The sequence below is a fragment of the Toxotes jaculatrix genome, chromosome 16 (assembly GCF_017976425.1).
Source record: "Toxotes jaculatrix isolate fToxJac2 chromosome 16, fToxJac2.pri, whole genome shotgun sequence".
NCBI classification, from domain to species: Eukaryota; Metazoa; Chordata; class Actinopteri; family Toxotidae; genus Toxotes; species Toxotes jaculatrix.
In genome coordinates, this window is record NC_054409.1 from 14,112,413 (window position 1) to 14,138,458 (window position 26,046).

At 41.8% G+C, this 26,046-nt stretch overlaps 1 protein-coding gene across 3 annotated transcripts; it reads right to left on the minus strand.

Moving 5' to 3' along the window:
* Positions 1 to 144: 144 nt before the first annotated feature.
* On the minus strand, positions 145 to 25,787 carry rc3h2 (ring finger and CCCH-type domains 2). 3 transcript variants are annotated; one of them, XM_041058858.1, is made up of 20 exons: positions 25,419 to 25,787; positions 18,243 to 18,565; positions 17,991 to 18,108; positions 17,076 to 17,309; positions 16,148 to 16,323; positions 14,321 to 14,521; positions 14,056 to 14,188; positions 13,127 to 13,245; positions 11,772 to 11,884; positions 11,112 to 11,432; positions 10,607 to 10,809; positions 10,166 to 10,476; positions 9,935 to 10,075; positions 8,380 to 8,517; positions 6,915 to 7,079; positions 6,526 to 6,775; positions 5,959 to 6,043; positions 5,133 to 5,340; positions 4,809 to 4,972; positions 145 to 4,633 (listed from the first exon to the last, which is right to left on the minus strand). In XM_041058858.1, exons 2-20 carry the CDS (start codon positions 18,471 to 18,473, stop codon positions 4,486 to 4,488), a joined length of 3,459 nt encoding a protein of 1,152 aa, XP_040914792.1. In that variant the 5' UTR covers positions 18,474 to 18,565; positions 25,419 to 25,787; the 3' UTR covers positions 145 to 4,485. The 3 variants fall into 3 exon arrangements, with proteins under 3 accessions (XP_040914792.1, XP_040914789.1, XP_040914791.1); XM_041058855.1 differs by having other exon boundaries at positions 10,166 to 10,479; positions 25,419 to 25,786; XM_041058857.1 differs by lacking the exon at positions 25,419 to 25,787 and adding an exon at positions 20,924 to 21,155 and having other exon boundaries at positions 10,166 to 10,479.
* Positions 25,788 to 26,046: the final 259 nt, after the last annotated feature.

The window sequence follows — 26,046 nt, forward strand, 5'->3', positions numbered from 1 at the left end:
TAACCCCTGACCAGGAAATCCAAGAGCCATGAGCAAATGTCTTCATGAAGAATAAACGTGTATGACAGCCACTTTTATTTACATAACTGCTGACACAGTCTTAGTACCTTAAGAAGACACAAAGGATGACAAGAGCCAACCACACATTATTTGTTGTCGGTTTATTGTAGCATGCAATTTCATGTGCTAAAATCTTCCTTTTCATAAATCCCTCTCTCAGTGCAACACAGAAGCAGTACGCTGTCGGCCAAGCTGTCTGTAAGTCAGTGTAATACAGGTGAACAAGCCAGAAAATGCACAGAAGAATCAATCAGTCAGTCAAACAATACTCAAACAGTTTCATCAATCATTAATAGCACATAAATCATCATCACCATAGGTTTGACCTACTCCATTCCTGCATTACCGTACAGTTAAGTAAAAGGGAAACCTTTCACAATGTGATATTTCCAAGGAAATAAATGGAATACGTAACAGTATTATTCATTATGGGGACATTTTAGATATGCTGTCTCTTAAGGAGTTTATTTTCCTCATTCTGAAACATTACACAACTGCCCCAATGATTTCAACATTTAAATATAGCTGATTATCACAGGTTGTAGAAATGAGCGTCTATACTATAAGTCCATCTAATGATGGTGCCAGACTGTATACAATGACGGATGTGTACCATCTCTTAATAGTTCATTTACATTTCAATCGAACAATAGATTCGCAAATAAAATGTCTAATACAGACATGAATAGTCAGAAAACATCAGTTCATCATATGTTTCACAATCAACAAACAGGCCTTTTTTTCAATATAATATAGAATGATGAGACACTTTCTTGTCTAATAAAAAATTTCAGCAGTTTCTGCAAACTCTCAAATTCAAAACAAAGAACCAGACTAAGAATATACTTAGAAGGAAACATACCACAACAACAACCAAATGTGGTAATAACAATAATAGTAATAACAATATAGTCTCTATTAAACAATAATTAATTTTCATGAGCAAACAAGTAAAATGCTGCAAGCAAACTTCAGCACTTGACGTGGCCACACAGTGGGCATGTGCAGAACTCTTACAGCGCTGGGTGTGTTGTATCACAACTACAGAATCATCAGTACTCCTCCGCCATCACAAGAGGGACTATATCACATGCATGAGGCAGGATGCAGGGAGGACAAAGGTTGTGTGGGTCAAGGAAAGTGGGGAGGGGGCTGGGGGGGACGGTGGTTGTGCACTCCCTGGCAGAGCACACCTGCTGGCAGTGATGGGGTGGAAGTTAGTGCAGTGCCACTACAGCAGTGCTCAACAGACACTTTGAAGGAAACAGGGAGTATCACTTTGACATAAGTTCAATACTCACAATACTGTTTTTACATACAGTAGTGCCCAGCCCTTTCCCATGAGAGCAAGAATAGCAAAGCCAATATTGATACTGAGAGGCAAAAGAAAACACTGGAAAAGTAAACACTGGCGAACAATATAATCAGCGTTAACACTTTAACCCATTTATGGTTTGGGTGAAAGGATCAGTTTATCAACAAGTGAAATTCAGGTAAATACTTCCACAGAATATCTAAAGTCATGAATATAGAAAAAAGCCAAAGTAGCTGAGCAACTTAAGTCTTCCCTGAGCGATTCAGACAGACAAGGATCTAGCCTCCTCAAATGGAACAAAGCAGAACTACAAGAGAAGTATCCTACTCCTCAAGTTGACTGAGCCTCTCCCTCCTCGCATAGTGTACAGCTGAGGAAATATGAAAAGCTATAGGAAAATTTGCAGGGGTTGATTGTACTGTACTGTACACAACATGGCACTTAACGTTACATGACTTCAAAGGTGAAGTTGTAAACAGATGCAGAGCGACAGTCGGTAGCTGAGCTAATTTCACCACTTGGGGCAGCTAATAAAACCCTGTGCCAGCTCCTGCCTTTTACGGTCAGTAATGAACACTACAAAACAGTATTTGAAACAGCATTATCACATCAAGTTACACTGAATTGTACTAATCTGAAATCCAGGTCTTCACTTTCTCTATCCACCTCTCTCAGCAGTCTGATGGAAGATATGACAGAAAACCCCAAAAAGGTCACCAGTACAGCTTTTCATTGTTCATTCTCGTTAATTAAGTTTTAAATTGTGACTCAAAAACCTTTCCTCATTTGTACAGCCATTCTGCCATCCTCTAAAATGGGATTTGAGAAATAACTTGAGGGGAAGGACATTGCTGCTTTCCCCTCATTACGTTTTTGAGAAGGTACAGTAGCTGAGGTGAGAGGAAATCAAAGAGAGAATGTGAAAGACTCAAAGATTAGTTAACCCTCATTTTCTCATTCTACACAGATCTCATAAGATTTAGAACAGGCGTAAACAAACTCAGTGCAGTCTCCTTGACTTTAAATCCTGTTTATATAAGATGAATTAATGTTTCATGTTTAAGTTATTAAGACTCTAAACCACACATGACGAGATGCCTCATATCTATAAAAGGGAGTGAGGCAAGGCTGGTCTGTATGGAAAAGTGATTTCACCCATACTGCACAGAATTACAGTGAACTAGACTTTAGTGGATTACAGTGTACTGATGACAGTGCATCTAATGGCCAGCAAACACAGAAAACATTAGACAAGTTGAGCAGTTTCTGTTGGATTAAAACATAACAAACTAAACAAGAGTAACAAAGATCCTGATACAAAATACCCAGACGAACAACTTCACAGAAGTTAGCAATGCGTAAAATAAAACAAGCCAAGACTTTTTAAAAAATGTTAAACAAAGATATAGAATGAAGAAACACGAGAGGTGGTGTCCCTCACTTTTGTAGGCTTCAGTTTGAAAAATCATGCATGACCTCTGAATATTGTTGAGATAGTACGTGAATGTGACTGGACTGGAAAGCACAGAAGAAAAAAAAAGCCACGGGCTTACAAAAGTGACTTGCAGCGCACAGTTTCTTTACGTGTGCGATAACACCTCTGAAATAAGACACGAGTCTGTCAGTGAACATGGACAAAAGTCATTGTGGAGCCCAATACTTAGTTTTGTACAACACCAAGGAGAGAAAGGCCACTGTGTTGCATGTTTGTGTCTGCTGCGTGTGAAAGACAGTTTGTGCACACATGTATTTTGTGCACGTGTGTGTGAGAGAGAGAGCTGTGAGACTGTTCCTAAGCTACAGTCTGCAGGATTAAATGCCACTATCACTTCAGGCACAAAAAGATGAAACAATAGTTTCTGAGACTGATTGTGGGTTAATGTTAATGAGGCTTGTAGAGAAATTTCATAAATTGGCTCCAAATACAAATTTCCTCACAAAAAGAATTTCTTTGTATTCTTTAGCTGTGCAGAATGAGTCAAATAAGAAAATATAATAAATGTAGCATGTTTTACTGATGAAAAAAGTTTTTTAAAAAATCTTTACTTTGTTAATCTCTCGTGACTTTAAGTGATCAGCGATTATTAACAAATTGAGTCTATGACTATGGTATTGTGTTCTGTGATCTTGTGACAATCGAGGGAATTCGGAGGTCAACGTTAAAAAAATCATATGACTCAAAAGACTGAGGCCTGTTTCACTATCAGCATAATGAAGACCTCTGTTTTCTGAGGGTTTTGGGGTTTTTTTTATTTTATTGGTGGTTTGAAGTTTTCTACCCATTTTTGCTCTAAGTACTATAATATCTATCTGTTACTTTTCCAGGAAATACTGAAAATGTGTTATGTAGCAACGCGACAAAGGCTATACCCTAAACCAGTGGCCTAAATAAAATGTCTTAACATGTACATGGACAGAAAGATGTGAAAAATAACTGTCAGATATGCATAAGGTGGCAAAAGGTTTCAAAAGGCGACAAATAATGCCAGATTTGTTTAAGGTTTTGCTTGGATAGCTATGTGGGGCTTGATTATAAACCAGCGCCTCACCAAAGAAATCCTAAAGTAAACTGGAAAAGTGGCACAACTGAAGAAACGTCACTTGTTGTATTGCCACCTACTGCGTGGAGTTTTGCTGTCTGACAGACCACGTATCCTTGCCAGCCTTGATGAACGACAACAAAATGAATGACGTATAAACCTCAGGAGTACAATGTCATGTAGAGAGAGCAACCATGTGATGAAGATGCTGTGATTTCTCCAGCCTTTCTCCTAAATGTGACCAGTGTTTAAACTGCAAACACGGACAAGTTCAGCATCTACTGTAAGGGCAGACTGATCGTGTACCTTATTAGGCATTAACAGTGATATTAATAAATTCTCTGTGGAGCTAAACATCAACTCAGGAGGTGGGACAGTGTGTTTTCTCTTGCCCCTTGCAGTGTGGCATAGCACAGACTGTTGACCCCTATCTGTCAAGTTTTATTTAGGCATATGATTTATAAATATGAAGGCTGGAATTAAATGGCATTCCCTTTAAACAGGATCTGGTTGTGGGCTAGCAGCTCAGCGCCAGCGTGATTCAGGTCACTGTCGGACTTTGTGTACCCCTTAGCTTCCATTGAGCAGCATCTCTGTCCCAGGCGTTTCTGGACACGCCCGGGTGGAAGTCTCTCCCAGTCGAGAAGGTCCGGTCCGCAGCACCAGCTTGCCGACACCCAGACCTCCTGAGACCAACCCTCCGGGAGACAGAGACTTCCTGGAAAACAGAAAAAGAAAAGGAGGGGAGGGAAAAAAATAAGTTTAAGAAACAGTGTGCTGAGCATCTGTATACTGCCAGGTCATCACATTAATATTTAAATAAAGTTAAAAAAAAACAAAACAAGTCAGACAAAGGGCCACCCTGTGAAACAGTGGTTACCATGGTAATTCACCTGAAGGCCATCTTTTTCAGCAGGTGAGCATCCATCTTTTCTGCTGAAGAACCTTCTGTTTGTGGGTGCTCCTCTACAGGGGATGAGAGGAGGGGAGAGGAGCAGGGAGGTGGGAGGAGGTGGGAAGCATCCTGAGACTGTGGGGCAGCCAGGTCTAAAGAGTCCTACGAGGCAAAGGTGATAAAAGAAAAGATGAGAAAGAGGTTTGGTTGTACTTGAATGTGTTACATTTACACTTCAGTAATAGATAAATCTTTAATCCAAAATACTCTCTTTAAAACATTCCTGAGGATATGGTCCGATAACCTTCATAATCCCACCAACCTGAGACTTCATCTCCTGGTGGTCTGAATCCTCCATGTCCAGAGCGCACAGTTCAAGCTCAATGTCTCGGTCTGGGTCCTGTTCGCTCCCGCCCGGGTCCCGATCCTGGCTATAGGCGGCCTGATGGGCTTGCAGATCGGAACCAATTTTCTCTCCACTGCTTATTGAAGTTCGACGGCCACGAAGCTCTGAAGCACAAAGCTGCTCACTGCAAATGCACACAGACACAAACAAACATAATTGTTCTCTAGCTTTTAAAAAACACAATGCAGAATATGTAACAAAAAAAAAATACAATGAGTGAAAGAGCACAATCTTAGTTTCTTAACAGCAGTAAAAAGACAATAATGAAGATAAATAAAATAAAACAAATATAACGTATGGTTATGATGGTAGACAAAATATGGCACTACCATAGTACAATATTAATAATAAAAATAGTGATTTAAAAACATTATATTGGAAAATATGTTAAAAGTGCAATAGAGACATCTGTGCAGAGGGCTTTCCTGACTCCTTTTCCTGGCTGCCCAGTGGGTTTTTACCAACCAGCTAGAAGATCTATTTTTAGCCTGAGCACAGAGAGGAAATGACTGCTGCACAATGAGATTGGAGAGGGACGAGAGAGTAGGAGTGAGAGCAAATGTGTTAAGAACAATCAGAAATTAACTTCTGTATCGTATGTACCATACAGTAAAACTGCATGCCACATATTGTTCAATTCAATATTGGAGTTTGTGTTTGCTTCCCCACAGTTCAGCAATATGTAGGATCTGTAGATTATAAATTTCCACAAACAGTTTTAAGAAAAACAAACGTGTTGTACCTCTCTAGGAAACTGGAGTGGCTGGAGGAGTCTGACCCTCTGGAGCTCCATCTGTAGTCACTGTGATCCAAGTGGGGGTTGTAATCTGTGATAGAAGAATAAAGAAAAACGTAATAAATACATAGGAATAAAATGTGATTGTATGTGTGCTTTACAGATAAAGGATAGTAGAAATCTAAAACAGGATGCAGGATGAAATGCAAAACCTTTATACAAACAGATGTAAGACTTTAAAAATAAAATCAGATTAAATAAAATGAATAAATCCAAGTTAAAAGATTGGTATGGTGGAAGATAAATTATAAAAGGCAAAGACGACATGCCAAAGGGCAACACTGAAAAACAGACTAAAAAGTGATTTTTAGAAGTGACTTAAGAGATGATGCTGATATGATCTCCCCAGGGAGATTCTTCCAAAATCTCATAATATAAAAAGAAAAAGAAAAACTTATTTCACGTATTATTTTATGCCACTTGTTTTCTTCTGTCTCCCTTTGTTCCATCCTTGACTTACTGTCTATTTTCTTGTGTCTTTCCCTCACCTCTCTCTTTTTTATCCCTCCTTACCTTTAAAGTTGATGGGTGTGGTGCTGGAGCTGCTCTGGCAGGCTGTGGCTTGGACTGGGTCAGTGATGTGGTAGCCCGTGCGGGACGCCCTGGATATGGCACCCCACTTGGAGATAATGGGCCCCTCGCTAAAGGGAATGATCGGGTCCTCGTCTTTCAAGCGGCGGTAGTGATCCAGTGAATGCAGCCACCGCTTCCCGACACTACTGCTGTTAACGCCGCCACCTCCGCCTCCACTACTGTCTAACTCCTGCATGAGGAAAAACATGGACACTGTTAGAAAGAGACCACACACGTCCGTACACTGTAACAGCCAATGAAAAAAAAAATTGTCTTTGGATGTGAGTCTGAGCATCTGCGCCTCCTTGTGGGTGTGGGAAGAGTCTCACCGAGTGCTCTGAGCAGGAGTGAGCTGAAGTGTGTGTGAGCGTTTCAGGCTCAAAGGGACTGAGGCAGGGGGCGATGGTGCCACAGGACCACGGAGAGTAGTGAGCTAAACTTTCTTCGCCCCTGAACCTGCACCCCACGCACTGGCCTCCACTGCTCTCCACATGCTGAAAGAGAGAGAGAGATGTTTAAAAATGATGGTGAAACATATTACTTTGCTTCCTCTGTGGGAGAGAGACTTGTTCGCGTTGCTAAATCTAGACTGATCTGCCCAAAGGTCACAGGAATTACGAGCATTTGTGGATTTTTCTTGACTCTGGAGACACCTGAGGACTATAGCTACAATTTTTGCCACGACTGACAGAGACAGAGATGAGATGCAGATTGAGATGCAGCAGTGTTTTGGGAAAGAAGCAAATTTGCAAATTTCTCCCCATGCTTACATTGGTTTCCTCTGGATGGTCCAATTATCTCCACAGTCCAGAGATCAGTTGAACTGGAGACTCTAAGTTGCCTGGAAGCATGAATGTGAGCCTGCATAGCTGTCTGTCTACACGTGTCAGCCCTGTGCTAGACTGGTGATTGGTTTAGTGTGTACCATGCCTCTCACCATATGTGAGCAAGGATAGGCACAAGCCCCACACAAACCTGCACAAAATATGCAGGTATACACAGTGCATGTACGGCTGGACAATGTCACAGGTGAGTAAATGAGCCATACACAGGATGTGAATTTAATGAAGGTTCATACACCTCATATACCAGCCCTGGATTTATGCTGTCACTGCTGGAGCTGAGATGCTGACGCTTTGCTGTCATCCCTGTGGCAGGCACTGGACATCATTAAACAGAAAATAGAAATAGCTACTCTTTTTGCCCATGGTCTTGTTTGCTTATGCTTGTTATGCAGAGGCATGAAAATTAAATCAAGACTGTTAAGTAAACACAACTCCAGAAAACTCCTTGTGGTTTCTTTAATAAGAGCTTCATTTTAAAGTGGATATCTTCAGAAAAACATTTCTGACATGCTGTTAAACAAAGCTTTACTCAGCTCAAAGCCTGAGTCACTGCTAGTTAAAGTCTCTCTTCCCGCTTTCTCTTATTCTCTCTCTCTCTCTCACTCTCACACACACACACACACACCCACACACGCACACATGCCACAATTGTGCATTGCTATGATATCTTCCTCCACAGTTGCTAAGCAACTATCTCCCACTTAAATAGCTTTGGACACAGTCGCAACGCAAGCTTTTGGGATGGGAATTAAATCCAACATGTTTTAAAAACGGTAAAATACATAAGCAATTCATCACTCACTCAGCTTCAGGTGGCTGCAGTGATGGTATTAATAAGCCGGTCATGGTGGCATTTAAATTTTGCTGTCACGCCTATAAAAGCTCTTAACTGTGACTCTTGTGTGTTTGCGTGTGTGTACATATATTCTCTCTCGTTTTTGCTCTCTACCTCAGTTCCAAAATCGATGGTGAAGATGGGGGAAGACTGGGAGGGTCTGTTGGTGTTGTGATGGTGGTGATGATGAGCCCACTGTTCCTGCTTCCTTCTGAACAGATCCTCATAGCCCAGAGGAACACGACCGTAATCCTGAGGAAGGAGCATTGGAAAAGAGCGGAACAGAGAACAGATGATTATATTAACATAATCATATTAATAATATATTTAGAACATGTTAGTTGACAATGTGGCAATGATGCCATTAAGTACCCAACACATCAAATAGGACTGCTGGTAAAGATATTAATAATACAGAACTGAGTTTTCAGTTGTGTCTCAAATGAATACCCAGATATGATTCCTCCATTGTTTCCCACGTTTAGGTGCTCTGACTGCATTTCGTGTTTGGTCTAGTCCAGACATAAAGGCAGACGGAGGAGTCGTGGGAACAACAAAAACAGCTGTAGAATTGAAGCTTACAGTGTTAGAGAGGTGGTAACAAGGGTCATTTTAGTGTTTGTGTACTAGCTTGCCTTACAATGTAAAACCCTTCTGTTGTATGTCTCTGTGCATGCAGGTGGTGGACTGCACTGCACTGCACTGCACTGGAAAATCTGGTTGTTTAGTGTTTGTTCACTCCCGCACAACTGAAAGATCTTTTTCGTGGGTGCTGGCTCATAGTTCTCCTGGGGTTCAAGTCTCTCTGCAAATATCACATGGCACATTTTTGATTTATCGAAATAAAGAATTTTTTGTGGTAGAAGCCTTTTAACATGGTGTTGTTTTTTTTGCAGTGACCATTATTATTATGCGCGAACACACAGCGTTGTTGGTAAAATATACTTTAGTCGTGCAGTAGCCATGCTGGTAATGCTATATGCTGCTGTGAGAAGCAGAGAAGTGAGTGGGGGAGGCAGAAACATATTTGGGTGAGAAGTGGGAGGACTACAGAGGAGGATGAAGCTACATACTGCAGCTCTGTGGCTGGCAGGGAAGGTAGAGGTGAGATGACATGTGGGTGTAAAAAGAGAAACCGAAGGAAAGGAAATGTTGCTGAAAAGAATCAAAAATAAATCTGTTCTTTGCAAGACACACAAGCATCAATTAATACAGATGGCTTCACTGGATATACTGGATGTTCTGGACCCTAGAGATGTTTCATGACATCAAGAAAAGCAGCATAGAAAGAGAATAATTTTAATATTTCTCTGAGCAGAGAGTATTATTTTTTTATTATTGCATGCCTCGGAGTGGATCATCTCTTTTACAGTATGCTCACTAATAAATAATTAAAGTGTATTGTCTTTTTAAAGCCTTACACTCTTCAAATAGACTCTGTACTGTCACTGCTACTGTCAATGTTGGAATAAACGTCTCTAAAAGTAGAAGGGAGAAGCTGTAGCCTCGTAAAAGCCAGTCCGTACAGGTTTTATATGAATATGTGTCTGAAACTTGGTCAGTGATGTGGAAGCTACATTGGACGTGTGTTATTATCTGAAAAGAAATTCCTCCAGTCAGTCAGAAGTGAGTACTGCCCACAGTGTAAGATGAGCATTATTTTGCTTACCCTGTGTAGCCCTGCACGGTGTTCAGCTCCAGAGTAATAGTTGCTATCTAGAGAGTTGAATCTCTCCCTGAGTGGAGGCTGGTAGGAATGCAGCACCTCTGGAGGGAGCGAGTTACTCCGGGCATCCTCTCTGTGGTACAGCTGGAACAGAAATTGTCATTGTTATCAATAAAGTTGCAAAATGATCAAATGATATCCAAATCAAAAAGGCATTATTAACAGAAGGCTCACCTGAGGCCTCCATACTCTCCTGCTGTCATAAAGGGGAGCATAAACCCCATGAGCAGGAGCCAGAGGCCCATACTGAGGCTGCCCTGGGTGGGGGTGGAAGGCAGGACCCATCCGATCTCTAGGAGGGTGCAGTGGGTACCCCGAGGAAGAGGACGAGGGTGGGTGTGGCGTTTGAGGGTCACTGGGGTAGGAAGTTGGTGGAGGGCCGATGGAGGGTGGCAGAGAGGATTCTGGGACGTTGGACGATCGGAGGAAGCGTGCAGCCATGCAGGATTTCTGAGGTTGATGAAGGGTAGATGGGTAGTAAGAACCTGCTGGAGAGGAGAAGGAAGAGGAGAAAAGAGGAAGGATGGAAGAGAACAGCACATTCATTTGCATTTTCCCAAGACAAGAATTAATTATTTTTTTAATCCAAACTTCTATTTTAAAAACTCGACTCACAGGTTGGTGGATAATGGGCCGTGTCATAAGCAGAGTGGGGTTCCTGATAGTACAGCTCTGACGCCTGGGAGGGGTGTGGTGCACGCAGCATGAACTGACCAAGTTTGGGCATAGGAGCACCACCATCACCCCGTCCAACTGTGGTCAAGGGAGATGAGGTTGAGGAGTGGCTCACTGGGGTTCTGGGAGGAGAGATGGGCTTCCTAATGGACAGAATGAAAATATAAAGAGAGACAATGAACACAGGCTGACCAGGAGATATCCATGGTCAGACCTTCCCAACAGCACATAAATGTTCATGCAGGATTATTTCTCTCCCAGATAACATGCAAATATCCAATGCTTGCACACATCAGATCAGGTGACATGTAAATGTGGATTTGAATAGATTATTTCAAATGTAAATAAAAAAGAAAACTATATTTTTTGACACTAAAATAAGTGGTTATACGCCAACAACTGAAGAAGTACAAACATCACTGAATGAGTGGATGAATAATCTTACTGTTCCGTTGACCCTGATGCGGTCCTGTTGGTGCCAGAGAGCCCGTTGGACCCATTAGCTCCACTGGATCCATTTGGCACGGCTCTCTTCATTTCCTCTATCATGTCAGCCCCTCTGGAGATAAGCTGGGGGTGAGTCAGGCCAGGAACTCCCTCTGTCAGGGTGGCTGTATTGTCCCCTGTGCCTTTGAGCCCCTGCCCCACTCCTGCAGACACATCTGTGTGGATGCTGCCCTCCATGGTGAAGGTTTTACCCATAACCCCCGGTGCTAAAGGAAATGAACGGCCCACACTGCTGCTCTTCTTGTTCCTCAGTCTAAATCTGTAGAGACAAGGAAGATAATAGGAAAATTCAGTACAATGAGGAAGGATTAGTAATGAATAGACTGTGTGTATGTGTATGTGTATGTGTGTGTGCATGCACAAGGGTAGCCATAGTATTGCAATATTATTGTCACAAAGGACCATTTGTAAATAAATATATGATTAGATTAATAAAACTGAATTAAACAGGAGGTTCAGGAGGCTGTGCAGTGCAGTTACATAAACATAAAATGACAACAATATAAAATAACACAGTTGGACAAGCAGACTGCTGTCAAACATCATATTTGTAACATTATGCGGTAATTTGCTATCTAATTGTAAATGGCTCACTCACTTCTCCAGCTCATCCTGTGTGTGCGCGAATGTGCAGTTGGTTCCTCGGGGACAGCCTCCCTGTTGACGTAGGTCTCGGCACATGCTGGTCTTATATTTACTGTTGGCCTGAGGCTGCGAAACACACAGATACAATAAGCATTAACTGTAAAATTAAACCGATGCATCACCTCTTCTGTTCTGCCTAAGTACACAAGCATTTTATTGCTTCTTCCAGCCCAACAGCCTCGTGTCATTCAATTATAGTCACACGATTAATATGTTAATGTTAGTTTGAAGTTGGAAAAGGTGACTCCATTATGGTAGCTGTTACAACTCAATAGAGTGGATGTTGAAAAGGAAAAATCTTAAAATTTCATGACTATACATGTCAAACAAATGTCAAAGACACTGTGCCAGCAAAAGGAAACGATGTCACAAGTCAAAGCCCACAAACAGAGACAGACTACAAAGGACAAACATCATAAAACTAAAAAAAACCATGATAATAATCACCTCTGTGGTACATTCTCAGTGGAAAACATATTTAATGTTTATGGCACGGCTGTCTGTATCCAAAATAAACATGTCAAAAATACTTCCTGGTTTACAGAGCCCTGAACATTTAAAAAATATCAAGGTGTTGTTCAGCCATGTTTCACCTTATTTTCTAACATGGAGAAAAGTAAAAGATGCCTTTAATACAGAAAACAGGAAATATTTAAGGGAGGGCAGTCAGACAGCACCCCAGGGACAACTGATAGAAATTCATTTTCTTTGTAATACTTTGCTGTTTTTGATATTGCCCAGGTATTATTTTTTTCTGAATGTACTCATATGTTTAATCATTTTGATTAGGTGTGAGAGATTCTGTTTCAATATAGCTGATACTGACACATGGGCTGGCAACAGCCTGCATTCACTCCACTCTACTATATGCACTATTAGAGACCAGTTTCAGTCTTCATGGGTGCATTATCTACAAACAGTTATTTTAATGCTGCTGTATCAGTTAAGTAAGTGATACTAATTTAGCTTACCACAACCATTACTGCCAGCCATTAACTGTTAGTAGCTGGAGACAATTTCATGTCCTTTTAACTCAGCCACAGCCAGGAGGAACATCTGCTGCTGGACCCTGAACATCTTATCTTTCATGATCATGGCCTCCCACAGCGTCTGAACGAAGCAGCAGCACGACTCCTCCTCCCAGGATTGTCCATCTTTACTATTCTGCACTTTCTCACCATGTAAATATTATGTCTAAGTTCTCTCTCATTTCCTGCAGCCCATCTAATTTCTCATTTTCATTGCTCCCTTGTCTATAATAAACAACACATGTAGGTATTACAATCTCATCCAGTGATGTCAGGGTACCTGAGGGGTGTCGTGGCTCTTCTTGCTGAAGTTCTGTATGAACTCCACCAGACCATGAACCACCAGCTTCACAGCCTGCATCACACTTTCCAGCTCCTCCCATGACGGCGCTGGGGCATCTGCACACAGATCAACGATGCCGTCAGTAGAGCTTCTTATCACAAGGTCTCAAAAAGTCACAACATTACAGGAAGTTCACTTACTAGTAAACCTACAAAGAATTTAGCATATATCCTTCCAAAAAGACTGTACCAAATATGGTGACATTATATCCAATAGCTGTTGAGATTTTATTCTGAACCAAAGTTGTGGACCAACTGGCACTGCCTTCCTAGAGCTACACCACTAGCATTGCTAAAAATGTAAAGTAGCATCTGTCCTGACTTGGTACTGCAGGGTTTCCAAACAGCTCCTGTTGGAGGTGACACAGTAGAGTTGCAGGGATGTAGTGTTACGATAGGGAAAAAAAATCTGCGGCTGACAAATTACCAATTTATGTTAAGGTACATAATAAAACAATTGTACACTGAGACAGAATAATACATTGCCTAATGCTTTGTCATGATGTCAGGAGCATGTTTGTTTCATGACAATGTAACAGCCAAGTTTAGAAGGGAACCACAATACAGAATACACCTCTGAGTATCATAATATTTAAAAACTCAAACACATCAAACACTCTGCTCCACTCACTGTGCTCTAATTAATAAATGTTTAACACACAAGAGGAATCAGTAGTTTTAATCTTATGTTTTGTGCTTGCCAATTGCATTTTGGTGTGTGAGTGCCACAGCTTGCCTGTTTTTTGTTTTTTTGTTTATCTCATTCATCTTTCTGGAACTGGACAAACCCTGTATTCTGAGGAGGTGTTAATTATTCAGACTCATTAGTATTCATTCAGATGAATGCTGTTAAACAAAGGGAGGTACCTGGGTTGTGGTCTATGTTGGCTAATAGCTCTAGGTGTGGTCTAAGGCTTGTGAGGTTGGCCGGGTCTCCTGTCCTCTGCAGAACGATTGTCAGCTCCTGAACGCTCTTTGCAAACGACTCTGGAGATTGCAGCTGGAGCAGAAGATAGAAGAGGACATTCAGTCCTGCACTTCTGTTCTCTAGAGGCTTGTTATTTGAGATTTCAAAAGTGAGTCTGTCAACAATCAATGCCGAAACTTAATGTGGCAAGTGAAACAACAGTACCTTATCAATGATGGACTGCATATGTGACTTGTGGACCAGGTCTCCGTACAGCAGAGAAGACCACTGCTCAGGTGAGATCCGCAGGCCCGCCTCCATGGCGATGTGGACAATCTGGGCATCATGTTCTCTCCTGAGAGCCTCGTACGTACGAAACTCTTCCTTCAGCTGCATCAGTGAGGAGTCCTCATCCCGCTTAGTCACCTGAGAGGGAGGGGAGGACAGATGATGGAGGGAGAGAGAATAAGAAAGGATGATTTGAGAGACAGGAGAGTGAGGTAAGAGAGAAGAGGAAGAAAAAGAAAGTGTGGACAGAGGAGATGGTCACTATGTTTTGTGAGTCTGTAAATGTAACAATAATCACACAAAATTTTTCTTCACCCAAAAATTTAACTTTACTTACAATTCAGTAAACTACAAGTGATAATTTTACGTTATGGCTTCTCACCTGGCACGAATGTTTATATTTTATTTTGAAGTTTTTAATGACTCCTATAAAAGGAGCTTGTTTATCTGCAAAACGTTTCAAGGCAGAATGTTGCTACTGCATAATTTGTTTTTGTATGGGCAGAAAATCTGAATTATGGGGTCACTGAGGTAAGCATTGCAATTTTGAACGCACAATGCAGATATCATATGCAAAAATTAATATAATAATATTTTTATTGGAGCAGTTTCATGTTTGCATTTTGCCTTCAGGTGCTTTTCAGTGTTTCCAGAGACATCTTGCTGAGTAGCTAATTTTAGGGTCACTTATTCCTTAATAATAAAATAGAACTTTGGTTTGGTGAGGTCCCAGGTTCTAAGAGTCTTATTCTCAGGTTATCTGTATGTGGTGTCTTCAGACTAATAAACTCAAATTCAGATCAGACAAAGGGATTCTCCCCTTCTCAGAATCTGCCCTATGAGTAATCATCATAAGACACCAGCACGCTAACTACCAGCTGTTGTTGACAAATCCACCAAGCTCAACAGTCAAAGTAACAATCAAAGTGAATCAGACTTCATCATTATTCATCTTCACCCTCTAGAAAAACTCTGCCAGGTTTTCTCTCTGTTCCGGCACTTTCATCTATCTTTCTCTGTATCTCTGTGCTGTCTGTCTCTGTCCTGCAAGGCGGGGCAACAAGGACAAATATAGACTGCTGTTACATCAGGAGCAGATAGCTGGCATTTCTGCCCTACCAGCGATGTCTGTCATCAGATAACATGCACATAAATACACACATACACTCAGTATATATCAGCAGAAGCCCGTATCCTTATTACTGGTATGACTTTTATGCAATATTACTATCAGTAATTAGGGAGCGAAAATACATAACTTTAATGTCAGACCAGGTCATGCTAATTTGAAGAGCGATCCACAGTTGAAAAGGGGTTTTCCCAAGCTCTCTCAGACCCTTTGACTAATTTTACTAAAATTATTGTTTTCAATTATTCTAATTTGGTAGTTTACTTTGGAAAATATTACACATAAGCTGACAAGAATAATAGTTTTTGGAAAACACCTCTATAACTGATTACATTAAAGAACAGTATCAATTTGAAGCACTATCTCTGGGGTAAATTAATATGTGGTGGTGAGTGAGGATCTATTTAAACACCCTTCGGTAAATCAGGTCATTTATTACGGCTCAGGTTCTTGGGACAGCACCAAACTGAGGTTCTTTTGTTCAGTTTGACACAGACTGCATTCAAAGAGCTTCTTCCTTTAATAAATGGAGCCGTTAACAGCGTGGCTTGCTCACATCTTCTTGTATGTGCGCATATTTGTGGGTTTGTTGTGTATCCATGTGTTCATGCTTATTCATGTTCCCTGGACAGTACCTTGAAGCAGGAGGCCCTGTAAAGCAGCTGCACCACGTGGCCTATGCTGGTTTTGGAGGCCTGGGGGAACCGAGCCTCGAGCTTCTGGACTACAAACAAAACCAACACCTTCCTGGACAGAGCTGAGCCGTCCTCCAGAGCCAGTAAAACCAGCTTCAGTGCATCTTCTTGCATAGCTGATGAGAAAGAGTTGGAGGGGGATGTAGGGGCAGAGTGAGTGACAGGAAGAGATGGGGATGGTGGGAGGAAGAAAGAGAAAAAGAATATAAGACGAAGGCATGAGGAGAGAATCAGAGTAAAATATTCAGCACAAACACCTTCAGTCATAGGTGAGTAAGCATATGCATGCCAACAATCCAAACACTGCATATTTTAAATTTCTCCACTGATCAAACAAAGGCTATTTCTAACACTTAGAGCCAGGTGTCCTCAGACTTTTAAATGAACTCATTCTGTTATCATGATGAGAAACAGTTTCCCAGTCAGAATCTGCCCTATGAGTAATCATCACAGGACACCAGGTACCAGAACCAGAAGTCAGTTTGTTGAGGGAATCTCAAATTTCTGGACACGAGTCCAGTCAAGTAGCAATGCTTTTAAACTGACAGCTTTGATGTTTCAAGCTAATTCAGGAGTATAAATCCAACAGGTTTACTGTAACAGCATTTTATAATGACTGAGAATATCTCAGAAAAAGCTTCTCTTCTGACTAAGCCTTCATTACTTTTAAACTTAAATGATTGCTTGTTTTGAATGTCTTGTTGATTGTTATGTTACGTTTTGATGGTTACAAAACGTAACGTAAAGGCTTAATTCTTAAGCAAGTCTCCTTCACAGCTTTGAAACAATGACACACATGGAAGCTGCCAAAAATTTTCATATGTTTTAAAATTTATATTCATGTGTTTACACTGTCATTCACACTCACCAGGTCCCAAGAACTGGCACCCTCGTGCCCTCACCGCTGCCCAGAGATTGGCAGAGAGCTGCTGGGGGTTCTGGTGCTGCAGGATGAGCTCGGTTACGGTTCTTTCCCCCAGCGACCGGCCCGCCCGCACTGCCCGCACACGGCCCTCCTCCTCCACCAGCTGGCAGTTCACCAAGGTCACCAGCTTCCTCTGCATAGGCCGACTGAGCACGCTTGGACTCAGGGTCGCCACACCTGCAATAGGTGACACCTCTGTGGTAAAACAGTGCATCTGTGGAGCTTTGTTACAATGAGAACAACTACTTTGCTAACTAACTAACTTTAGTTCAGTCATTTTTCATTTGATTGATTTTGTCTTGAATTTAACTCGTCAAATAAAAAGCAAAAAAAAACAAAGAAAGAGAATCCTACAACCCAAAAAAGAACAGAGGAGCAGCCTAAGTCTGTTTCAGCCAGATATATACGTGGATTTAAAGGCCTCTTCTTGGAAGGAATGAGGCTTAAAGCTTCATTTTACACCTAACCTCCCACCAAATTCTCCCTTTTTGTCATCCATGCTTTTTGTGAAACCGGACCTGATGAAGTGTGAATTGCCCAAATGACGTTATTGCACAAAAATGATGAACGCTACCATAACAGCATCATCCAGAATTGGGTGCACAAAGAACCGGAACTACCGGTCACTTTGAGTAAGGTAAATCGTTCTTATCTGGTTATGCAGAGAGCTGAATTTTCCTTCAGTACCATAAAAGTACAGAAGCTTTCAGACGTCATGACAAGTGTGAGAAGCATGAATGCCAAGTTGCACAGGCGGCTCAACTGCAGCCCCCACACATTAAATAGGAAGAGCTTAAATCGCTTTCACACAAATGTCCACACATCTCAAATTCTTACGTGTGCAATCACACACACTACCTTTTGCTCCGCTGATAGGTTTCAGGTAGAGAGCCAGCTCTTCCACACACACTCTGCAGGCCTCATAATGCTCCACCTCTGCTGCACTACTCAGGCTCACTGGCTGCACATCCGGAACCTAAGAGGCACACACAATTACGCAAGACATTAAAACACAAAAAGATGCCAACATTTTGAGCTTGAGCTCGCTCTCTCATCGTGACCGTCTCATTTACCCTCGTATAAACGTGTCTTCGCTCTTTCCTGACTCACCTGAGCTCCAACTAGCTGCAGCAGGGCACAGTTGACCGGCAGCAGGTCGATATCCGTGCTGATTGGTGTCTGATCAAAGGGGCAGGCTTTGCGGTGCAGTTTGTGTAGGCAGGTCTTGCACACCGTGTGGGAGCAGCCCAGGCTGATGGGCTGGTGGCCGCTGCTGTCAAACTCATTGTAGCAGATGGGACAGGACAGGAACTCTGTCCACTGGGCGGCCTGCACTGGCATCCTGACACCACACCACTGAGGGAGGCGTCGCCAAGCTCAGGGGGAATGCATGTCAACGAGCCCCGACAACAGCACCTGCTCGCCGACGGTGACTGTGAAGGACAGGAAATAATGATGTATTGTAATTGACAGATTTATAGTATACATAATTATAATTCTTGAAAATACCGTACATTAATAAACACTTAAAAAGTTCGTTTAATAGCTGTTTGGGCACAAAAAGTGCTGTATATAAACCACTAAGTTGCATAACATCAATTTTTAAGAATCATCCTGTTGTGCATGTTAATACAATAACTTCCACAGTAGCTACACCACAAATGAAAAGCATTACACTCCTTTTCTGGTTGGTAATGAATAACAAGCACCGTATGTCGTACTAACTGATGTGCATGGTGTCCAGCAGATAAAAGAGCAGCGTCAATATTATTACTCTTTGAGCTCAATCAAGTGCAATAAGCATTTAGCTAAGTCCATGGGCTGTCTTCAGTCTCTCTTGCCATAAAAGTCATAAATTAATTTAATCTAATGTGGGCAATAAAAGTGCTCTCTATCCATCTATCACTCTCTCTCTTAAAAAAAGTAGTTGCCAAAATCTCAACCCATATTGTATTAAAAGGCAGCACATACAGACCTTGCTGTGAACACAGTTTGTACTGCATGAAGTCCATGTCCATGACATTATTTACATAACATCATAAAAGATTTTTTAAAATTACATATATTTGGCAAAATCCAATCTGTCCTGAAACTATTTGAGAACAGCTTTGTTTTCTACATCAAGAGACTGATCAACACAGTAACATATGTCATAAGAGCACACAAAGTAGAATTTTATTCCTGAACAGGAGTGAAGACAAATTACCTCTAGAAGAACCCAAAAATAAAGGTCCAAGATGGAGTACTGTATTGCACTGTGCTGTACTGGAGTATTGATTCAAGAGCAAGATCAGTTACACAGAATGATCTTGGCTTCACCTTTGCTCTTTAAGACATATCTTCATGTCTTCTCCATTCTCTGTCTAAAGAAGGCTGAGCATATGCCAAATCATACTAACATTGCATGAGTAGATCATCGTACAGGCTATTGACAAACACAAACTGTCTGCAAGTTGAGACAGATAAGGCTGAAAAATACCAACATCCTGTTTCAAGGAAACTTTGTGGGCCAGTCTGTTTATGTCAAAGATATTTTTTAAAAACTGACTCTCATTTAGGGTATTTTTCTTTTGTGGGCACACAAGATTGTATTGACCTGGGCACAACACTACAAAACAAGATACATACATGTTAAAAGATAGATTTTGCCACCACCAGCATCATAAAGTAAACCCACATTGGTTAGTAAAACTGATTGGAGCCAGTGACTGAGAGAACCAGTGAACCACAAGGTACGTGGGAGAAACCCCCCTTTCTAACCGTCAACTTACCCCGTTCAGATCTGCAGCTTTAAAATCCTTTTGCTCAAGGGTGATGAATCGACAATAACACCACTAAACGCACTTTCTGAATTCTAGTGAATTCTAGTCCCTCTTACTCAAATATTCCACTTTGCACATTTTTTGAAAACATGCCATGCCAGGAAATGTGCCTCCTCTCGCACAACAGTACAGTACAATAGGGTATTTTGTTACTCTTTCTACGACCCCGGTTGCTATTTGATGCATCATCCCATTAACCAAAAGCAAAATTTTACATAAATACATGCAAACATTAAAAACAAAAAACAAAAAAACAAAAAAAAAACATCCTTTTGACTCAATTATGCGAAGTGTTTTGCAGACAGCGAGCACCTGTTGCTTTCAGAGTCTGTTGCATCTGTTAGAACTGCTCACCAAAAATAACAGCTGGAACCCACACACAGCAGGTGCCATAAAAAAAAACCTTGAAAATGATCCATTCAAACGGGTTTAGACATACAGTAAAATAATGCGCGCACACACACTGGCAGAGAGATAAGTAAAAAGAGAATAAAGGAGATTAGAGAGGACAAAGCACTTCAGTTAACTGACTCTGCTGGTTTTGAAAATACGCTGCAACCAGTGTGTGTGGTTCTGACTGCCATGTGCAGCCACTCCATGTGCACAAACCCGACCTCTTGACAAAAAAAGACTATAATTATTTGACTATAAACACCTCGGTACAAGCCGTACAAGATGTCTGCAAAAATACCAACCGAAAAATGAAAAAATGTATGAGCTTCAACAACAAACGTTTAAAAATTAACCGAGCGTCTTTACAATGTAAACGCGCTGTTGCTGAGAAAGTTTAATGAAAAGAGAAATAGGAACTGTGCGCATTACGCATGAGTTGTGCGCCTCCTTAAACTACGAATGTAAGGAGGGTTTCACCAAAAAAATATATTAACTTTTACCGCATCATATATAAATACATATAGATATATGTATATCTATCTATGGCAATGTGCCAATTATACCAGATATACGCACCTTCCAAGCTGCCCGCAGAGCGCGGTGCCCGCGTTGCCTCCTTACCCGCGTGGACGGCTCCGCTCTGTCCTCGCGGGTCATATTTCCTTCCGCGAGGAGCCCAAATATAACACCGATTACGGCAATTGTAGCTCACAAAGTGCAGAACCACCGCGCGAGTAAGAGTGAGGGGGGGAAAGTTTGGAGACAAAGAAGGTGGGGGAGTTTTATCTTGGCGCGTGATCCTGGATAAAACTCCCCTTTCTGTGAGTGCTTGCAGATGAGGGAGTGGTGCAAACTCTGGGGGCAACTGTTAACCGTGATTCACTGGCTGTAGTCACGTTGACAGCCACCTGTTCCCACTCTGAGCAACTGCTACATCCTGTTTGACAGAGAGTCCCTGGCAGAATACAGGAATCCTGGCCTTAGCTCGTGCTCTAACCCTGACTTCCTCTCTGTGCAGAAAATAATTCCTGCACACTTCCACGTCTTTACACAACCACACCACAGACATGTTACTGATATGCATTCATAGCTCACATCACATGGGGAATACAAATTACAATGTACACATGACTTCCATTGCTGGCATGAATGGATCACTACTCATGTATGCAAGCACGCAACATGTGCACACAGTCACACACACACAAGAAGCCCCCACGGTCATGAATAAGTCTAGTCTTGTGACAGGGAGAGGTGGGCGTGTTGTATTATTACAGCAGACCTCAACTTCCTCATCAGGCTCCTCTCCCTCGCTGATTATTTTAAAATGAGGAAATCGACCTATGAGCTCTGCTTTCATTCTTTCGGACTTGTTTGTGCCTGCAGTTTACCTAGAGTGCATTACTCAATGCCTTGGAGGAAAACTTCATAGAAATGTGCCATTTTAAACACACCCCAGTGCTGAGGAAGATGCGGCACATTACACGTACACTTTTAAGGGCAAAAATATCCCTAAAATTGCTGAAAGAAGGCTTTGTGGACTTAAGCAGTGATTTGCTGATTTGCTGGCCTGTTGAGCCACCCACTCTACAGAGCGGAGGATGAGAAGTACATTGTGTCTTTACAGCCAACAGTTGGCGAGCTATCATCTGGCTCAGGACAGTGAGTCCTCACTTGGCCCCCTCTGTGTGGGGGAGGGCATCTGGAGTTTCCTTTGGCATGTCTCAGACAGAAAGAAAAAGAAAGACGTTGTTTTGAGAGTGTTTTTCAGAACTTTGAGGTGTGAAAACATTACAGCCCATCCTCACTTTTCAAGGGGTCTTTATGGACTGTTATGTTCAGTGAGGTTTAGGCTTATTATTAACATGACCGGGTTAAAATCCAGTTACCATAAGGGTAAAAGTTAATGTCACATTTCTAGACCTTCTCAACATGTCTGAGCAGTGCCAGTGAAAGAGAAAGATCAGTTAGAGGGAAAAAAAAAACAGGCAGAATTATTCTGGTACAACTGGGAAAAAAAACAGTGTATTCAGTCATTAGCATGTAGCTTGTTAGCCTGAGTCCTTGTCATGGCTGTTTCCCATAGAAACAGGGACTCTGAAAACAGCAAGGCAACTGAAAGGGAGCGTGACAGAAAGCACAATACAGCAATGGGCCAATGGGAGGCTTATCAAAATGGCACACACCCACTAGACATGAAGGATTATGTTATAGTTGCAGTAAGAGCTTAGGTTAGACGTGTAGTAATGATAGATATGGTTGTTATGGCCTCATCAGACCTAATGTCTATGTGTGTGTGTGTTGCTTTCTCTGTGCATGTCTTTGGAGGTAATAGCTCCTGATTGTGCAGTGCCATGACATTTAACTGTGAGTTTTCAACTCTTACTAGAGTATTTCTGTAGGCCCAGTAGAGTGAGGTGGCACAGTTACCTCTGTTATACCCCAGTAGTGGTAGAGAGACACATCAGGGACAGCAGTACCACATTCTGTGTAAAAAGACAATGACTAATGGGTCTGTGTTGAGCGGAACATAAAGTATTTGGATTTTAAGCCAAACAATAACAGTTTATACAAAATTAGAGACTTACTTTGCTGTTTAATGTGTTTGACTAACTACAATGATAGATTAGCTTTTACAGCTATAGGTTTGGGGCCTAGAGGTCTAAAACACACACCATATGAATACAAGGTCTCTGAGATGATTCTGCTGGTCTGAAGCACTGTTTTTTTCTTCATCCTCACTTTCTCACTCCATGTTTCCTGCGATTCTCGACTATAAACTATCAAATTAAGGCAAAATAAAGGAAAGAAAGTGTGAAAAAAGGAATCTAAAAATAAAAAGTTTGACTAGTTTGTGGAACCACAACAACCAGTAGCAGAGATAAGGAATGAGCTGTCTCAGGGTGTTTGAAAGAGGCTTGCGTCATCTGATAGATGAGCACCCAAACTCATATCACATCAAAAACTTTTCTGCTACACATGAACACACAGATGTACACACAAAAAGAGATAATAAAGGGATGCATGGATGTACATGCTGCACACACACAGTCACAGTCACATACCACCACAGAGCATGAGTTGAAGTAATATGAGCACTAGCGGCTCCTTCTCACATTAACCGAGACCCCAGAATTAGAACATTCCATGAAGCAAGTGTGTGTGTGTGTGTGTGTGTGTGTGTGTGTGTGTGTGTGTGTGTGTGTGTGTGTGTGTGTGTGTGTGTGTGTGTGAATAGGAACATAACTGTGTGTGATGTCAGTGGTTGGGGGGTTTCACCAGAGACTCAGGTTTATGAAATCAGAGGTACATCAGCAGAAAATACTGAATGCAGAAATTATTCTAGTCTCATTCTGAAACTTAAGACAGTGTCGCTACTGTAGTTTACTCATTTTATGAATATGTGCAACTTGTGTCCATACAAACACAGAGTTTTAATTTGCCAACTTTGGCTTTTGGTTTTCAAAAGTCACTTTGCTTCACCTTCAAAAATGTGCTAATGCCCTTTTAAATTCTTCCCCAAATATGTCTTGCGTGTCCTGTGCAGCCCCCCTCAGCAACGTAAGCTACAACCACTGCATGGCCTTCAACACCGCCTTCTGGGAACAGCGTAGTGAGTAAAGCACAACACTGAAACTTCGCACCCACCATACTGCAGACAAAAAAACCCCCAAAATACTGTATTAGGTTTATTGTCAAGCAAGGTTAAGAAGAGCATAAACTGAGCCTGAGTCCTAAAATACATGTATGTTGACAACAAAATGAAAACAAATTCAATCAAAACTGTTTATATGAACAAAAACGCTAAGCTTCCTATTTCTGTTGATTTAGGAAGCAGCACTTCTCAGCCGTAAAGTGAAAACAATGCCTGTAACCACACCAAGCTCATAGATGATGAAGAGAAAGTTAAACTTTAACACAGACAGCTGACGATGCTTGTTAATCTCTTGAAAGAAAGCGTTGGTAACAAAACACCATTGCACAAGCAGTCTACAATGAGAAATCCCACAATAAGACAACACATACTGGCATTATCATGCACATCATTTAGGATCTTCTTTCTGTACAGCAACACTGGTTTATAAGGTGACAAAGTGGGCAGTTTTCCTGTGATATCTGGAGTGTGTTGTTCCATAATTTATTATGAGATCACTACAGTTGTTTCACCATGTCTGCTCACTGGTTTTTGAGTGTACAGTAGGGGTATGTGGGTCTGTGTGATTATTTATTCATTATGCCTGTCATCACAGTATGTGGGGGGTAGTGTCTGAATGGGAGGCAGGGCAAACATACAGCTCACAAGCTGCTGTATTATACTGTACAGAATACAGAGTAAAGGCCTGCTTTATTACGCCTGTGAGATGTGTCTGCAGTAACAGGAGCTGTGCAATCTTAGTGAGCCATCTGTTTGTTACAGCCTTGGATAATATTGTCAGAATATCAGATTGCTCCCAGTTGCAAATCAGCAGGTTATAGAGTAACCTCCAACATGACAGGGCTGCTGCATACTTAAACTTTATGATGACAGTGCTGCATTTCAGGCTGAAGGCTACAGTAAATAATATGCAACACCTGAGATCAAGAGAAAAAAAGAAGGAAAAAAAACTACCTTGCTGTGGCTCAAGAATCACTTTGAGTGATGTTCCTCGATAAATTTCACATTTGCACATATACCTATCACCAAGCTTGGGACGCAGCACCAACCAGTCTCCACCATTACAGCACCATATCTACAGTTATGTTGCATTTAGAGCAAGCAATGAACTCTTTCTAGAAACCCCTGGTTTGTATTCGCAGTTGCGGGCCCATGATTTCAATACAACCTGCCTTCTTCTAATACTCCATCAGCACCAGTTGCAGAAACTGGCGATGAGCTGGTAGCCGAATAGTTCCAGGTCTGGCGATATAATTTCTGAAATGTGTAGCCGCTAAAAGATCTCTAATCTTTCAGATGGGGAAAACAAAGCAACTAAAAAGCCCTAAAAATGCAAAAGGCTTTACACACATCAAACAAAAATCTCAATTAGAAAAGCAGGAGAAAGTAGCGCGCACCTCTGGATAAGTCACTTACCTCACGCACTACACCAGAGCACCAGAATAAACATATTCATAGACATCCACAGGAGCGCATCAAAATAATGATAAAAAAATATCTTCATCAGAAGCAAAACAACCGCAGCAGCCAGCCCAGAGAGACAATTCTTGATGCGAAAGCGATATGGCACAGCATTTCAGAGCATTAGACACAGGTCCCTTGGTCCAGTTTTGATCCTCTGCCCCCTTTGACTACGTGACGGACACGTTCGCTCAGGTACAGTGTGCCACACACCCTCGGCTTGTCAAACCGGGGCTGAGAGGAGATGGTAGTATCGCTCCGCCGGTGATGGTGCCCGAACTGCGCCTCAGACTCACCACCGGGCTGCACAGGCAGAGGGCTGCTGCACGGCTATGCATCATGCATACCCAGCCTGAGACGCGGTTTCGTTTACCCTCCGACGGTCCAGCAAAAATGTTTGTGCGTAATTGTCCGTGGAGCGATCCCGGGCACTATTTTAATGTTGTGAGCAAGGATAAAAAGATGTAAAGGGGCAAGCCGGAACAAGCCGCTTTTCGAGGCGTGGGCTGTCTGGTTTTAAAGGAACAGACCGAGAGGCAGAACAGCAGAGGATGCGCTTCGGCAAGTGCGCCTGTCAAGAGGA

What these genes read in the sequence shown, in the direction of transcription:
- rc3h2 (XM_041058855.1), bottom strand. Translation starts at nt 18,473, where the DNA reads ATGCCAGTGCAGGCCGCCCAGTGGACAGAGTTCCTGTCCTGTCCCATC. An exon ending in TGCAGCTAGTTGGAGCTCAG is followed by an intron (nt 18,109 to 18,242) that starts GTGAGTCAGGAA and finishes TGTGCCTCTTAG; the next exon opens with GTTCCGGATGTGCAGCCAGT. An exon ending in CTGAAAAAGATGGCCTTCAG is followed by an intron (nt 4,634 to 4,808) that starts GTGAATTACCAT and finishes TCTGTTTTCCAG; the next exon opens with GAAGTCTCTGTCTCCCGGAG.